The sequence below is a fragment of the Bufo gargarizans genome, chromosome 4, assembly GCF_014858855.1.
Source record: "Bufo gargarizans isolate SCDJY-AF-19 chromosome 4, ASM1485885v1, whole genome shotgun sequence".
NCBI classification, from domain to species: Eukaryota; Metazoa; Chordata; class Amphibia; order Anura; family Bufonidae; genus Bufo; species Bufo gargarizans.
Window position 1 is genome coordinate 488,759,706 of NC_058083.1, and position 18,837 is coordinate 488,778,542.

The window sequence follows — 18,837 nt, forward strand, 5'->3', positions numbered from 1 at the left end:
TCAGCAGATTTGTACCTATGACACTGTCTGACCTGTTACATGTGCGCTTGGCAGCTGAAGGCATCTGTGTTGGTTCCATGTTCATATGTGTCCGCATCGGTGAGAAAAATTATGTTTTGGTTTAGGCAAATGAGCTTCTAGGAGCAACGGGGGCGTTGCCGTTATTCCTATAGGCTCAGCTCTCTCTGCAACTGTCCAGCCCCCTCCTATTTGGCTTCAAGAGAAGTCAGGGCCAGAGGTGATCACTGTTACACTGCCTGGCCCTGTCAATTAAAGTGCAAGGCGCGGCAGTTGCAGAGAGGGCTGAACCTCTAGGAGTAACGGCAACGCCATTGCAGATGCCCTTTAAGTGGAATTTAAAGGGACAATCAGTCTATAGTATGTTTTAATTATATATGCAGTGCAGGTAAATGCAGTCAGTTGCTGCCAGTAACAGTAGATGGCTGCTGCCGTAGATTTAGAACATTTTCTACGCTTACAACAGGCGTATAAAATGATAAGTAAAACGCCCCCGCCAACACCACGACCCATTTTTTAAGACCTGATGTGAGTGGGGAAAAAAGTCACAGATTGCGGCGTAAATAACCTTTGTGCCACAATCTGCGACAGATATACACCAGAAAACTGGCGTATATCAGTTCAAAAAAAGACCCCCTTTGTTTTCTCTATGGCATATTTAAAAAGTATACATAATTATTGGAAAAGTATAGTTAATGTAACTAGTTTAAAAAGTATGTAGTCATGGAAGTCTATTAATGAACTAAGTTATTTAACACAGAGGTCATGTACTGACAACTCTTAACTAATTTAAGCCCACGGGGATCTATTATAGTTCATTTTCCATGATAGATGTTCCTGAGACTCAAACACCTGGACCAGTCAATGGTATCTAATCCACAACTTTTCCATCAAGAAACTCCTTGTCTAAATGGCTCAGCTCCAGTGAAAATTAAAATACAGACACAGGTTACTTTGTGAACTATGGTCAGAACTACTCAGTCATGATTCGGCTATTCTAGGAGAATTGCTATGCTGGCCAGCTGGCTGGTTCATCAGTGAGCCTGGGTGCTAAGCTAATCAGGTTCCTGGCCCAATACCCAATCCCATATCTAGGCAGGGAATTTAACCCAGGCATTTATAGCTTGTCAATGCCTGCGATTCATTTACTCCTGGACCCAGTTTGTGCTCTGTGTTCAGAAAACATTGCATTCTAGTTAGATCTTCCTGTGTATTGACCTCGGATTTGTTTCTGGATTAACCCCATATCAACTTATTTAGCTTTACCTGAATCTCCTGGCTTTGACTCCTCAGATTTTTTCTGAATTAACTCCTTTTTTTCTGATTTGGCTTCAACTGACTCTTGGCTTTCCATGCGCTTCCTTGGCATCTGATAAGTCTGCTACCTGTGAGGTCACACCTGTTTTATTCTCTTTAGTAATGATTAATTATTTAAATCCTAATAAATATCCAAAACAGTATTTGTTTTCATATCCAAAATGTATGGCATGATCCACTAATCTGGAAATAGAGCCATGGAAAACTTATGTAATCAAGGCTTCTCAGTGTTATTTTTATGAACAGAAATTCCCTGAATTGCTGCAAAATTATTGACATTGAACATGATCCATGATTTATTATTATTATTATTATTATTATTATTATTATTATTATTAATAATAATTTATTTTTTTGTAAAAGAGGTAAGGTTAGAAACAGCAGTAGCACCACTTGTGAGATTTATGAGATGTTACAAGAAGTGCATAGTGAGCCCAAAAATGAGCAGATATTGCATCAACTATTTAAAGGGGTTTTCACTTTGTGATGATGGGGGTTTGACCTCTGATACCTTCAAAATCCTAAGAATAAAGTGAACACAGGGCTGTAATTTCCCTGCACATCAATGTACCGACCAAGTGAATGTGGCTGGTTGCCGTTCCCTGCACAATAGGTGTCCACCCCTGTGGCACTACTGTCAAGGGAAAACTCAGAAGGGGATGATGTGCTAATGCAGTGCTGCATCCCCTTCATTCACAGCATTATGGGGGGTCTCAGAGGTTGACGATTAAGTGATAGTATTTTCAAGTGATAAGCCATCAGCCTATATAAGGTGGGAAGACTCCTTTAAAGGAAAACTTCCATCAAATAGGTATATATTTATAATCTCGATATTTATAGAAAACCAAGAATTTTTAGCATTTTTTACAGTTTTTCTTTCTTTATTTTGCCAGTACTATATGAATGGAAATTAAATACAAACTATTGTCCTTCTGTAGCAAGCAGCAAAGAGAAATTCAACTCCTATGTGTACAGTACAGACCAAAAGTTTGGACACACCTTCTCATTCAAAGAGTTTTCTTTATTTTCATGACTATGAAAATTGTAGATTCACACTGAAGGCATCAAAACTATGAATTAACACATGTGGAATTATATACATAACAAAAAAGAGTGAAACAACTGAAAATATGTCATATTCTAGGTTCTTCAAAGTAGCCACCTTTTGCTTTGATTACTGCTTTGCACACTCTTGGCATTCTCTTGATGAGCTTCAAGAGGTAGTCACCTGAAATGGTTTTCACTTCACAGGTGTGCCCTGTCAGGTTTAATAAGTGGGATTTCTTGCCTTAAAAAATGGGGTTGGGACCATCAGTTGCCTTGTGGAGAAGTCAGGTGGATACACAGCTGATAGTCCTACTGAATAGACTGTTAGAATTTGTATTATGGCAAGAAAAAAGCAGCTAAGTAAAGAAAAACGAGTGGCCATCATTACTTTAAGAAATGAAGGCCAGTCAGTCCGAAAAATTGGGAAAACTTTGAAAGTGTCCCCAAGTGCAGTCACAAAAACCATCAAGCACTAAAAAGAAACTGGCTCACATGCGGACCGCCCCAGGAAAGGAAGACCAAGAGTCACCTCTGCTGCAGAGGATAAGTTCATCCGAGTCACCAGCCTCAGAAATCGCAGGTTAACAGCAGCTCAGATTAGAGACCAGGTCAATGCCACACAGAGTTCTAGCAGCAGACACATCTCTAGATCAACTGTTAAGAGGAGACTGTGTGAATAATGCCTTCATGGTAGAATATCTGCTAGGAAACCACTGCTAAGGACAGGCAACAAGCAGAAGAGACTTGTTTGGGCTAAAGAACACAAGGAATGGACATTAGACCAGTGGAAATCTGTGCTTTGGTCTGATGAGTCCAAATTTGAGATCTTTGGTTCCAACCACCGTGTCTTTGTGCGATGCAGAAAAGGTGAACGGATGGACTCTACATGCCTGGTTCCCACAGTGAAGCATGGAGGAGGAGGTGTGATGGTGTGGGGGTGCTTTTCTGGTAACACTGTTGGGGAGTTATTCAAAATTGAAGGCATACCGAACCAGCATGGCTACCACAGCATCTTGCAGCGGCATGCTATTCCATCCGGTTTGCGTTTAGTTGGACCATCATTTATTTTTCAACAGGACAATGACCCCAAACACACCTCCAGGCTGTGTAAGGGCTATTTGACCATGAAGGAGAGTGATGGGGTGCTGCGCCAGATGACCTGGCCTTCACAGTCACCGGACCTGAACCCAATCGAGATGGTTTGGGGTGAGCTGGACCACAGAGTGAAGGCAAAAGGGCCAACAAGTGCTAAGCATCTCTGAGAACTCCTTCAAGACTGTTGGAAGACCATTTCAGGTGACTACCTCTTGAAGCTCATCAAGAGAATGCCAAGAGTGTGCAAAGCAGTAATCAAAGCAAAAGGTGGCTACTTTGAAGAACCTAGAATATGACATATTTTCTGTTGTTTCACACTTTTTTGTTATGTATATAATTCCACATGTGTTAATTTATAGTTTTGATGCCTTCAGTGTGAATCTACAATTTTCATAGTCATGAAAAGAAAGAAAACTCTTTGAATGAGAAGGTGTGTCCAAACTTTTGGTCTGTACTGTGTATATATATATATATATGTATATATATATATATATATATATATATATATATATATATATATATATATTACCATTGTGAACATACAATTGATTAGACCTATTCAAAAAGGATCACTGACTAGATCTATGGTGGTGGCACCTATCCCTTTGTCAGGATTATCATAGGGTGTTCAGGAGGTTTCTGACACGGGATCACCCCAATCAGGGCTATTTTTTTTTTTATGCAGTGTCCATGAGAGTAGGGAGAGATTTCTCTTCCTCAGCGAATTTTTTTTTTCTGTGGCCCACAAACAGCACTATTGATTTGGACTAAGTATAGACCATCAAAGTGTGTTCTCTTCAATCTAATCTAAATGTTTGAATTATTGAATACATTGCAAATGGTAAAAGGATAAATTATATCGCATTGTCTCTTGTTTTCTTTTTAGAAGGATTGAAAAAGCAAACAGTCTTGAATTCATTGATCAAGATGCTTTCTGGAATCTCCCAATGCTCAAGTATCTGTAAGACTATTTTATGTTTGATGTAGTAATTCTTATCAGCTTATCACAGACACATATTAAATATCCGCAATGATAATAAATGACTATTAGCTGCAAAGAAGCTGAAAACACATGAAAGAAAAGCATTTGTTATAGTAATGGTAGTGAGCGTTCAAACACTGAGAACATTAATGAAAATGCCCATGACATGTGACATGAATGTAAATGAATGTAATCCCATCGATCTCAAGATGGCTTCTCACTTCTTTATCTCCCCATGTTAAATCATTATACCTGTAGTTGCCTGCTTTCTTTCACCAGGCTTATTGATCCTATCCTCTATGGAATGAGTCAGTTCTGAGTATTGTCCTAAATTTCTTGGCTAATATAAATCCATTATGTAAGGAAAGTAAAAGCTTTTCGCTCTTTGTAAATATCATATTAATTGCCTCTAAAAGAAAAAATGTTATCATATTCCATCAATGCACTTTCCCATGAATGTTTATGAAATATTTTCAGATTGTTCTTCAAATGTTCTCCTGTGCAAGGTCTCATGTACATTTCCATAATGTTGATTGCTCTTTCAGATGCTGCTATCAAAATCATTGTGTTCATGTTAACTATAGCGATGCATATAATGACAAAGCAATTGAGAGCATTGATTATTTATATATTGTATTTATTGCTGTTTTCTAAACTATGTAAACTAACATAAAAGGTCATCTAAAGCATTAGCACTGAAGTGCTTCATTCTCCTAGCCTCTATCATGCATGGCTGGATAAATGGATGAACGGATGGATAGATAGATAGATATATTCTATAGTTCATTAATACCAGCACAGTGCTCTAATAGCCTTCTGCTTAAAACACTGAGCATTTCACCGCCAACACTGGAGCATTATATTGGTGGTAGGCAGACGCATTTTTGCATTGCACCATGTGTTTTATAGTACATAAATTTCATTGTTGAACTAGTGACATTAAACATATGAATAATTCAAAGGCACTTCACTGCATCATTATATTGTGTTAGTGTTAGTGGGCGCATTATTGCATTGCACTGTGTTTCGTAGTACAAAAATTGAATTGCTGAACCAATGATAATTAATCCAATTCAATGAATGATTATAGAGTTCAAAGACATTTCACTGCAAACAGTGCATTTTTCCGAAAGTAAATTGTCAATACCAGTATGTAGTGTGTATGTAGAAGTGGAGGAACATTTAACTTTAGGATACCAACGCTCTACATGTAAGGCACTGCGGAATGTGACTTACTGTATGTCCCAGCGCCATACATATAGACCGCACTGATCAGGCAGGTGCAGGAGCTGTGCCTTCTCGATCAGCAGGATGGCCTGGCTATTACTGACAGCCGAACCCCTACTGCATATTAAACCTTTTACGCCATGGCTAGCGCTGACCATGGCATGCGTGGGGTTTGCGTAGGATATGGGCATCATCTCCAACCCAATTGGAGCCTGCCAGCCCCAGGCTGGGTCTCATAGCTGACAGTGCAATGCCAGACGATCGGCAGAAAAATAAAAAATATGGCTTTTAGAAAATGGAGACACAAAAATATATATTTTTTTTTTCAAAAATGCTTTTTTTGTGTAAAACTGAAACAAAAACTGAAACAAAAAAAATAGACACATTTGGTATCATCAATTCTGTAACGACCTGCTCTATAAAAATAACACATGATATATCGTGTCAGGTGAACAACATAAACAACTGAAAAAATGTTATCACCTTGCCTCCCAAAAATTAAGTAATATCGAGTGATCAAAAATCATATGTACCTTATCCTATAGTTTCAAAAATGGGGTCACTGGGGAGTGAGGAGTTTCTGCTCTAGGGCATACCAGGGGGTTGTCAAATGTGACATGGCCACTTAAAATTATCCCAGTGAAATCTGCCCTCCAAAATCCATATGCTGCTCCTCCCTTTCTGTGCCCTGCGTTACGCCAATACAGCAGATCATGACCACATATGGGGTGTTTGTGTAAACTGCAGAAAAAGGGTAATAAATATTGAATTTAGTTTGACTGTTATCCCTTTCTGTGTTACAAGGAAAAATTGATTAAAATGGAAAATCTGAAAAAAAAAGTAAAATTTTTAAATTGCACTTCCATTTTCCTTTAGTTCTTATGTAGCACCTAAAGGGTTAATAGCAAAATAAGTTTTGAATAACAAGAGGGCCGTAGTTTCTAAAATGGGGTCATTTATGGTCATGTAAATGAGCTCTTACATTCAGGCACCTCTATCTTTTAGTGAGTTCACCATCACCACCCTTCTATAGAAACTTTCTTTCCTCTAGACGTAGAGGATGCCCCCTCGTCACAGTCACAGTCCTGGGGATAAATAGATGATGGGAGAGATCTCTGTACTCCTGATATATTTATACATAGTAATTAGATGTCGTCTTTTTTCTAAACTGAATAACCCTAATTTTGATAATCATTTGGGTACTGTAGTGCACCCATTACAGTTATTACTTTTGTTGCCCTCCTCTGAACCCTCTCCAGTTCTTCTATGTCTGTCTTGTTCACAGGAGCCCAGAATTGTACACAGTACTCCATGTGTGGTCTGACTAGTTATTTGTAAAGTAGCAGGACTATGTTCTCATCACGGACATCTATGCCCCTTTTGATGCAACCCATTATCTTATTGGCCTTGGCAGCAGCTGCCTGACACTGGTTTCTACAGTTTAGTTTGCTGTTTACTAAAATTCCTAGGTCGTTTTCCATGTCAGTGTTACCCAGTGTTTTATCATTTAGTATGTACTGGTGACTAGTGATGAGCGGGAGGTGCAATATTCGATTTCGCAATATTTCGCGATTATTCGATTGAATATTCGTATTACATTCGTCAAAATCGAATATTCGTAATTATTTCATTTATCGCGATTAATATGTGATTTAAATAATCGCGTATTGCGATTTTTAACTTAAGGCTAGTACTTTCCTATTGGTTTCAATGGTTTGATATTTAAAATTAGCGAAGATGACGAATATATTCGTCATATTCCACAAAACGAAGATAACAAAGTATTCTCCATCTTCATTTTTAGCTATCTATTCATCAACTTTGCTAATTCTAGAAATCAAATAGGAAAGTTGACTATAGAGACAGCTAAGTTTAATTCGCTATGCGATTATATTACTTAGCTTTTTTTTAAAACAAATAGAATAATTTTAATACCTGATAATTATTATAATTATTCTATTTATAAAAAAAAAAGCCAAAGAAATGGCCAGTCTGCAGTCCAGATCTTTCACCTATAGAGAACATTTGGCGCATCATAAAGAGCAAGGTGCAACAAAGAAGGCCCAAGACGATTGAACAGTTAGAGGCCTGTATTAGACTTGAGAAACTGGTCTCCTCGGGCCCCAGATGTCTGTTGAGTGTTGTAAGAAGAAGGGGAGATGCCACACAGTGGTAAAAATGGCCTTGTCCCAACTTTTTGGGGATTTGTTGACACCATGAAATTCTGATTCAACATATTTTTCCCTTAAAATGGTACATTTTCTCAGTTTAAACTTTTGTTCCGTGATTTATGTTCTATTCTGAATAAAATATTAAAAGTTGGCACCTCCACATCATTGCATTCAGTTTTTATTCACGATTTGTATAGTGTCCCAACTTTTTTGGAATCCGGTTTGTAGTACACGTGCCAAGTAAGGATACCCCCTTTTGGTTTTCCACAACTCAGTAAGATTGCTACTTTTTTTGGAGGGCCTGTATAAACTCCAGCACTGTTATGTATGCCAATTGGCATTAATATATATCTTATTTACTGTTTGGTGCTAGTGGGAATTTCTCTGAGCTCTTATTCTTGGGGCATCTCAATTTAATTTTATTGACTGGAGTGGTATTATATAATTATTATCCCGGTTTTAATTATTATTTAAATAGTGCTATGTCCCATTGGCTTGCTTTCTATTCTGTAGTAGTAACCTGTGGCAAATCCAAGTTGCCCTTGTTTTCACCAGTTTATTTTTTGTATTTTCATGTCTAATAAAATATTGATTCTTTTATACTATCCTTGTATATTTTATTGGGGACTAGTGATGAGTGGCAGGGGCTATATTCGAATTCGGGATATTTCACGAATATTTGGGCAAATATTCGTCATATATTCAGGCATTCGTTATCTTAGCTCATTTTTCTTTTTCAATGCAAAAATCGTGATGTACAATTCGCTTACTGCACATGCAAAAAATGGGCATGTCCAATTTTTCAATATAACCCGAAGTTTGAGGAGATTGGAAAACATGGTTGGCAGCAATTTTCACGACAGTAAGGAAGAACTCCTGATCACTGTAAGTAATTTGACATTACAGCGTTGTATTTGATTACATGTCACAAGCATGTCGGAACAATCTCTTTATATGCAGATAAAGTGTCATAAAATATTCGCGATTGTGAAAATCGCCACTTATTATGCAAATGTTTTTTCGCAATACATACAACTTCACATTTTATCAGGTCTAAGTAGATATTACTGATTGGTGCACTATGTCTGTAGCATGTATGTATGGACAGCAGAGAAGTATCTCTCACATGCACATTGCACATCCATTTTCCTGCCGCACACTATATACCCGCCACACACACACAGTCTATAGATTAGAGTTTGTGTCCTGTTGGTCAGGACTCAGGAGAAGCTTTCTTTGTTACCGACAGTATTTGCTGGTTCATTTAGAGTTACCCAGGGTGCACCACGGGGAGGCGATCCAGTTTTACACCCCATACCGTACCGTCACTTCACTAAACAGGTACATCTCTTCCCAGCTGGCCAATATCCGATTGCTCAGACCCCACACACATACAGTCGTAATACAATCCATTCTTATAACGGTAACATTAAATATTATATTTTTCCTTTAAATACTAAAATACTTTTTGATGTTTTGTTGAGGACATTATTTCTAAAACTTGTATTAAAAAAATTAGGGATTATATGCTTGCGTCTTTATCCTGCAGCGCATGTTGGAGCGAGGGTATGAGCTGACCCGGGTCCAGGCTGAGAAGCAGAGGATTGTGAAGGAGATCCGTTTTGAGCTATGGAGGAAGTACAACGGCAGGCACTCTAGGATGGCCATATTAAAGAAATGGTCCGATTTGAAGAGGAGGAACTCGGAGCGGATCAGAGAGAACCGTGACAATATGCCAAGGTACAATGCTTATATTACTTTTGTATCTCTCTCCAACACTCTGTAATGTATATATACAGTTATGAAAATAATTATTTCATCCCTTTACAAATGATTACTTAGTACCTGATGTGACACGTAGCAAATCAGCAGGTTACATCATACATCTCTACCTCTCCATGAATATATATATATATATACTTATACACACAGCAAGGTACAGATATAATGTAACCGACTGATTTTGTGCATTTTACACACATATATATATATATATATATATATATATATATGTGTGTATATACATAAACAGCCATCATCATTCTGTATTCCAGTAAAAGGCCCCGTCCATCATTACATTAGATACATCCCACACTTAATTTGCATTTGTTATGAGTTCTGAGTTGTTTGTCTAAATTCTGAACATTGTGTGATTACAGGGGTTCACGTTCCCTCTGTCCGCCACAGGCCTTCGACATAGGATCTGGAGGTGGTCGTGTTGTCTGCCAAGGAAAAGAGGAGAGAGCAGGATGGACCCTCCTAGCAGCAGCAGCATGAGGCGCCAGCCCCACCTGATGTGGGTGAAGAGGTGGAAGAGGCTGGACCCTCCCAGCAGCCAAATCCCCCCCTAGCTCCTGATGATGTTCAAGAGGAGGAGGTTGTCACCACCCCACGCCAGGAGGGTAAATATGTACACATAGCAATATAATTCTGTATCCATGCCACTTAATCTGAATTGCAAGTAATTCTCATATTTTTTTATCCTACAGTATTGATTAATTTTAAAAAAATGTGGCAGATGCAGCAGGAGCACGAAGCCGGCATGCACGAGATGCAGAAGCTGATGTACAAGCAGATCCGGAAGATGGAGGCGCTGCACCTCAAACAGATGAAGGAGATGTTGGAACTTCATGACCAACTGAAAAAGTTGCCATAGAGGCATGTTTGTGAATAAATATTTTTTTTCTATTGTAATGTGTGCTTCCTTTTTTTTAATATTGTTTTACTTTTGTTCAATTTTGAACGATAAGGTTGCAGTAAGGGCCCTTTAGTCCAGGGTCAAACTCATCAGGATTAGGACAGACAGTAGCAGCAGCAGGTAAATGGTAACGGGTTAGTATAAGGCCTACACATAGCTTGGCCAAAATCATCAGGACTAAAAGCAGCATATAAATGGTAACAGGGTAGTATAAGAACTACACATACCTCGGCAAAAATCATCAGGACAGACAGCAGCAGCATGTAAAGAGTAGCGGGGTAGTATAGTACCTACACATAGCTTAGCCTAAAGCATAGAAACATAGAAACATAGAATGTGTCGGCAGATAAGCACTATTTGGCCCATCTAGTCTGCCCAATATACTGAATACTATAAATAGCCTTTGGCCATATTTTATATGAAGGATGGCCTTATGCCTAGTCCATGCATGCTTAAACTCCTTCACTGTATTTGCAGCTACCACTTCTGCAGGAAGGCTATTCCATGCATCCACTACTCTCTCAGTAAAGTAATACTTCCTCATGTTACTTTTAAACCTTTGCCCCTCTAATTTAAAACTATGTCCTCTTGTAGCAGTTTTTCTTCTTTTAAATATTCTCTCCTCTTTTACCTTGTTGATTCCTTTTATGTATTTAAAAGTTTCTATCATATCCCCTCTGTCTCGTCTTTTCTCCAAACTATACATGTTAAGGTCCTTTAATCTTTCCTGGTAAGTTTTATCCTGCAATCCATGTACTAGTTTAGTAGCTCTTCTCTAAACTCTCTCCAAAGTATCAATATCCTTCTGGAGATATGGTCTCCAGTACTGCGCACAATACTCCAAATGAGGTCTCACTCGTGCTCTGTAGAGCGGCATGGGCACCTCCCTCTTTCTACTGATAATGCCTCTCCCTATACACCCAAGCATTCTGCTAGCATTTCCTTGTACTCTATGACATTGTCTGCCTACCTTTAAGTCTTCTGAAATAATGACCCCTAAATCCCTTTCCTCAGATACTGAGGTTAGGAGTGTATCACTGATTTTATATTCTGCTCTTGGGTTTTTCATGCCCCAGGTGCATTATCTTGCACTTATCAACATTAAATTTTAGTTGCCAGATTTTTTGACCATTCCTTTAGTTTTCCTAAATCCTTTTCCATTTGGTGTATCCCTCCAGGAACATCAACCCTGTTACAAATCTTTGTGTCATCAGCAAAAAGACACACCTTACCATCGAGGCCTTCTACAATTTCGCTGATAAAGATATTAAACAATATGGGTCCCAGAACAGATCCCCGAGTACCCCACTGGTAACAAGACCATGGTCTGAATATACTCCATTGAATACAATCCTCTGTTGTCTGTCCCTCAGCCACTGCCTGATCCATTCAACAATATGGGAGTCCAAGCACAAAGACTGCAATTTATTGATAAGCCTTCTATGTGGGACAGTATCAAAAGTCTTACTAAAGTCTAGATAAGCGATATCTACTGCAACTCCGCCATCTATTATTTTAGTCACCCAATCAAAAAAATCTATAAGATTAGTTTGACATGATCTCTCTGAAGTAAACCCATGCTGTTTTTCATCTTTCAATCCATGGGATTTTAGATGTTCCACAATCCTCTCCTTAATATGGTTTCCATTAATTTCCCCACTATTGATGTCAGGCTCACTGGCTTATAGTTGCCCGATTCCTCACTACTACCTTTCTTGTGAATGGGCACAACATTTGCTAATTTCCAATCTTCTGGGACGACTCCTGTTACCAGTGATTGGTTAAATAAATCTGTTAATGGTTTTGCTAGTTCACTGCCAAGTTCTTTAAATAGCTTTGGGTGTATCGCATCAGGCCCCTGTGACTTATTTGTATTAATTTTAGACAGCTGACTCTGTCTTCCTCTGAAAAGACACATGCATTAAAAGATTCATTGGTCTTCCTTCCTAACTGAGGTCCTTTTCCTTCATTTTCCTTTGTAAAAACTGAACAGAAGTATTCATTGAGGCAGTCAGCTAGTTCTTTATCTTCTTCTATATACCTTCCTTCTTTTGTTTTCAATCTGGTAATTTCTTTTTTTAGTTTCCTTTTTTCATTTATGTATCTGAAGAATGTCTTATTGCCTTTTTTCACTGACTGGGCTAATTTTTCTTCTGCCTGTGCTTTAGAAGCTCTTATAACTTGTTTGGCCTCTCTCTGCCTAATCTTATAAATTTGCTTGTCATCCTTGTTTTTTTTTTTATAATTTGTAAATGCTATGTTTTTGTTTTTAAATGAAACAAGCCTGACCCAAGAGAGAGTCACAAGAACCACCCTTTACATGCACATCCAACAATAGCCATAGATAAAATATATATAAATATAAATATATAAACAGCATGTCGGTGTAAAAATGTGGTATCACCAACACATACAGAATCCACTGAACGTCCGCTGGATGAGGACATGCAATGTTATACCCAGCTAAACAAAGTATGCACCTATGAGTGACATGAAGATAATGTCAAATGAGATAAGGCTACTAATAAATAAAAGCAGACCACAGTAAGGTCAAATAACAAGAGCCAAAACCTGTGTAAGCAGCTGGTGCAGTGGATCTGAGTGAATAAGAGATGCCCAACGCGTATCACCGGCGCAGTCCGGCGATACTTTAGTAATCTAAAGAGTGCAAGAGGGTGGTTAAAAAATTATATGAAACAAGCCTGACCAAAGAGAGAGTCACAAGAACCACCCTATACATGCACATCCAACAATAACCATAGATAAAATATATATAAAGTTTATTAGACACACCAACAAACACACGCATTAAAAATTGTATACAATATAAACAGCGTGTAGGTGTAAAAATATTGTATCACCGACACATACAGAATCCACTGAACGTCCGCTGGATGAGGACATGCAATGTAACCCAGCTAAACAAAGTATGCACCTATGAGTAACATGAAGATTATGTCAAATGAGGTAAGGCCACTAATAAATAAATGCAGACCATCAGTTTAAGAGAATTCTAATACTCGATAGTTGATAAAGTCCAAGGATGAATAAGGGGTCCATGCTGGTTGTCCTCAGCAGGATCATGACAGACAGCAGCAGCAGGTAATTGTTAAGGGTATAGTATAAGGCCTACACCTAGCTCGACCAAACTCAGCAGGAGCAGGACAGACTGCAGCAGGTAAATGGTAACGCTGTAGTATAAGGTATACACATAGCTGGGCCTAACACAGTAATATCAGGACAGACAGCAGGAGCTGGAAAATGGCAACGCTGTAGTGTAAGGCTTCGTTCACACCAGCGTTCAGCCTTTTCATTCTCCTGCTCCATTATAGGAGCAGGAGAACGGAAAGGACGGATTGGGCACATAACTGAATGCAGTACTTTTGTCTCCGCTCCAAAATCATCTTCTGAGCGTAAACCTAACAGACCCCATTATAGTCTATGGGGTCCGTAGGCTCCACTCGCCTCAATTATGTGCCCAATCCATCCTTTCCATTCTCCTGCTCCTATAACGGAGCAGGAGAACGGAAAGGCTGAACGCTGATGTGAACTCAGCCTAAGGCATACACATAGCTGGGCCTAACTCAGCAGGAACAGAACACACAGCACCAGGGAAATTGTAACACTGTAGTATAAGGCAGACACATAACTCATCAAGATTAGGACAGACATCATCAGCAGGTAAAGGTAACGGTGCAGTATAAGGGGCTACACATAACTCAGCATGATCAGTACAGACAGTAGCAGCAGCAGCAGGTACATGGTAATGGTCGAGTCTAAGGTCTACACATAGCTCGGGCTGTGTTCCCAGGAATGGGCCCCCACCAGACCAGGGCAACACCAAAAATAAACTTAGACACCTCTGGCAGCAGCAGGTTCTTTGTCTAGAGCAGGAATGTGTTCACATGCTTACAAAATGTAATACTTTCCTTTGACAAAATTGTTTTTTGAATGGATTTTAAGTTTGTACAGCCCACAATAAATTAGTACAACATTAGCTCTACACACTGCCCACAATGGTCTGCTCTCTATTTCCATATCAGGCACATCGAGTCTGGAGAAGAACACTGCGGCAACGCACCCTGCCGCGCCGTGTGCTGATTCCTCCAAGCCAGAGATCAGCAGCAGGACTGTCGGGGTTTAGCAGCTGCTCTCTCCTCCTCCTTGTCTGTCATCAGCGATTGCAGGTCAGGCTTCTGGATAAGCCTTTAGCTGTGAGGCTTGGCTGCACACGGGGGTAGTGTCACACAGCCCAGGGCAGACTTAACCAGGGAGGGGCTGACAGGCATCGGGGAGCACCTACAGTACATTGTCATCCAGCAGAGCGGGGTTTATAGTCTGTTTTGAAGGCACCATGTGTTCTCGAGTTATATAGAACTGCCGTAAACTTATCCCACAAAACGAATGCAGCTGTGCTTCATCTTTGTGGACTTAACATATAAATTCATATCCTTTAGGTTCATGAAAAACGTACAGTAATCCGGTCCTATACAATGCAGATGTCTAGAGGGGGGAGAAGAATGCAGGGCTTCCAGGGAGAGATGGGGTAGAGAGATATATACATGTTGTCCATCATGCTATAATCTATCTATCTACCCCATCTCTCCCAGGAAGCCCTGAAATCTTCTCCCACTCCAGACATCTGCATTGTATGGGGCCAGCAGAAACACTATGGGGAGCACATCATTGAGGCCGACATGCTCCCCGCTGACCATCTTGGTTGACTGCTCGAATGGGGCCAACACGTAGCAGACCTGGTGTATCTGCCCCCACTCTGCATTGGTGATCTAGGGGAGTGGTTGTGATGGCCCAGAAGTGCCTTGGTCCAGCAGATACTCTTTCACCACCCGTCGCTGCTCCCACAACCTCTCCAGCATGTGGAGGGTTGAGTTCCACCACGTCACAATATCCACAATCAGCTTGTGAGGTGGCAGGCTGTTGTCCTGCTGCAGTTTGGACAGGGACATGGTGGCGGTTGGGGAGCGTCATAAGTGGCTGGCAATCCTCCGTACCCTTTGCACAATGTCACTTAACCTTGGGTATATGTGTAGGAACTTCTGTACCACAAGGATGAGGACATGTGCCATGCAGACTTTATTTTGTTTGTTAGTTTTTTCACAGACAAAAGATGCTGACAATAAACCCTCCCTAGCACACAAAACCCTAAAACAGTAACACTAAAACAAAGCCAAAGTCTTTCTTTTTGTTTATTTTTAGTTTTTTTTCACAGACAAAAGACGCTGACAATAATCCTAGAGCGCGAAACCCTAAAACACAGCAAAATACTTATTTTTTGCGTGTATTGTGTTAAAAACGGAAAAAAATAATATATATATAATATTTGTGAATTCTCGAAGTTCCTATATTCGCAATATGAATATTCGCACTCAACGCTATTGGGGAATATTGCCGGTCATTGTAGGTTTCATAACCTTACATTTATCAGTGTTAAACCTCATCTGCCACTTTTCTACCCAATCCCTTATCTATCCAGATCCCACAGTAGCAATATGCTGTCCTCTTCGGTCTTAATTACTTTACACAGTTTAGTGTCATCTTCAAAAATGTATATCTTACTGTGCAAGCCTTCTACCAGATTATTAATAAATATATTAATAAGAGAATAGTACCCAAAACTGACCCCTGTGCTACCCCACTAGTGACAGTGACTCAATATGAGTGTGTACCATTAATAATAACCACCCTCTGTTTTCTATTACTGAGCCAGTAACTTACCCACATACAGACATTTTCCCCCAGTCCAAGCATTCTAATTTAATATACTAATCTTTTATGTGTATCAAATGCTTTGGAAAAGTCAAGATACAGTGAGGAAAAGAAGTATTTGAACACCCTGCATTTTGCAAGTTCTCCCACTTAGAAATCATGGAGGGGTCTGAAATTCACATTGTAGGTGCATTCCCACTCTCAGACACAGAATAAAAAAAAATATCCAGGATACATCCTAACTGTATATGACATCAATGGTGTTGATCGCGAATATTCTAATCATGAATTTTTATTGCGAATATCGGCACTTTGAGAATTTGCGAAGATGTAGAATATAGTGCTATATATTCGTAATCGCAAATATTCTAGATTTTTTTTCATCAGTAACTCCCTTCTTGCTTGTGGGCCAATGAGAAGGCTGCAATTTCTTTGTCAGAGCTTAGCAACCAATAGGAAAGTTGCCTACCCCTTTACTATATAAGAAACTCCCCAGCAGCCATTTTTTGAAGTTTTTTTGCAGTGACATTGCTGTGTTCTGTGCTTTCATCTGGATCATATTCCTTATCCAATTACATTAGATAGTTAGTTAGCTCATATATATATAATACAGATAGTTAGTCGGAGATAGTCAGTGTAGGTTAGATAGTGATATAGTGTAGCTGATAGGTTCCAGTGCAGGGTGGTAGGTAGTGTGATAGGATTTACTGTTTCTCTGCTGTCTATACATACATGCTACAGACATAGTGGTGTGATGTCACGACAATACTTAGTGCACCAATCAGTAATATCTACTCAGACCTGATAAAATGCGAAGTTGCATGTATTGTGCAAAAAAATGTAAATCATTAGTGAGGATTCGTGCAATCGCAAAAATAATGACGAGATTACAAATTCTAGAATTCGCAAATTTGTTGCGAATATAATTCGAAAAATTTATGAAATATCCTGAAAACTAATATTGCCTATGCCGCTCATCACTAGACATCAATTGACTCACTGCGGTCAAGTCTAGAACTTACCTCCTCATAGAAATTGATTAAATTAGTTTGAAAAGACCGAACACTCGTTAACAAATGCTTATACCGTGTTATTCGCTTATTTTTATTGAGGTACTCCAAGACTTAGAAAAACTTTCAAACAGTTTACCCACTACAGATGTTAAACTTTCCCGTCTATAGTTTCCTTGCTCTTTTTTTTTTTTACTCCTTTTTGAATATTAGCACCACATTTGCTATGTGGAACACTCTGTGTCAATATAAAGTCCTTAAATATCAAAAATAAGGTCCTGGATATGACATATGACATTATTTAATTCCCTTAGGATACGGGGGCGCAAGCCATTTGGTTCCGGCGATTTGTCTATTTTAATCTTTTTAAGACGCCGCTGTACTTCTTCCTGGGTCAGATAGTGTACTTTTAATGGCAAATTTATTTTTACATTCTCCATTTCATCTAACAATTTATTTTCCTTAGTGAATAAAGTGGAAAAAAAAATTATTACAGTGTTGCTTTCTCTTTATCACTCTCTGCAACTGCCCCTATCGACATAATGGAGAATTTTTTCATATGCTGTGCCAGGCTAAGGCAAATAAGCAAACAGAGCCCTACCGCCTCAGTATCCAGGTTCAGTCCTATCTGGCCTTTCTCCAGCACATAACGCATTCCCTGATGTCATGGACCTCTGGGCAGCCAGATTGGAACTGTATGCTCTTTCTGTTCTGTCTTGTCCAGCCTCCAGTGTTATCTCAGAAATTGTTTTCAGTTAGGCAGGTGGCATTTTGGCACCACAACAGACAAACTTGTCCTCCCATCACTTTTGTCAAAATGAACAAGGCATGAATCCATGTGGATTTTTGTACTCCTCTGGCTTAGGCTGATGAAGCGATCTGCCCTTGATGACAGTGCCCCATGACACTGCTGCTCTTTGCCTGTTTGCCATCATGTTTTGTACTGTATTGTTGCTGCTGCCATCATGTCTCTGCTGCTGTCTGCCTACCATGTTCCATACTATATAGCTGATGCTGACACCAAAGCAACTGCTACTCCCTGCTGCTAATCCTCCTACTGCAACTTCCATTACCCCTACTGCCATTACCATTACACAACCGTCACTACTACTACTACTACCCCTAAGCAGACTAACACACATCTACAGCCTTGTCTGTTTCATGCAATTACCCTACTCTTTCCACATCCACACTGTACCGCTACTGCTCCCAATTAAAAGCGATAATATTTCTAGGCTCGTTTAGAACAATCTGCTCTTCCTACTGACAATTAACGCTTGTATGTGTATAAACAGGGACAGGGAGTTGCCCTGTTGAGTCATAGTTTTTGAATTATTGGTCCCAACAACCCAATGTTTTTTCCCCCATAACACCGTGTTTGTTTAAACACCATCTTTCCAGAATAAGGGACAATTTTTGTAAGCGTTTTTATATGAAAAAGTATAGCATATGCAACAGTGAACTGTGTTTTTAAAAACTCGGGGGGGGGGGGGGAATTTATAAAAAAATTTACAAAAAGTGATAACATGATTTTATAAAGAAACC

At 39.4% G+C, this 18,837-nt stretch overlaps 1 protein-coding gene across 1 annotated transcript in view; it reads left to right on the forward strand.

Moving 5' to 3' along the window:
* The window catches only part of LOC122935938 (follicle-stimulating hormone receptor-like), a 245,570-nt gene extending 240,990 nt beyond the window's left edge, over positions 1-4,580 (forward strand). The window contains exon 4 of the mRNA XM_044291894.1: positions 4,364-4,580. Within this exon, the coding sequence (XP_044147829.1) occupies positions 4,364-4,442 (79 nt within the window). The 3' untranslated portion in view covers positions 4,443-4,580. The remainder of the gene's footprint in view (positions 1-4,363) is intronic.
* The last annotated feature ends 14,257 nt before the right edge of the window (positions 4,581-18,837 follow it).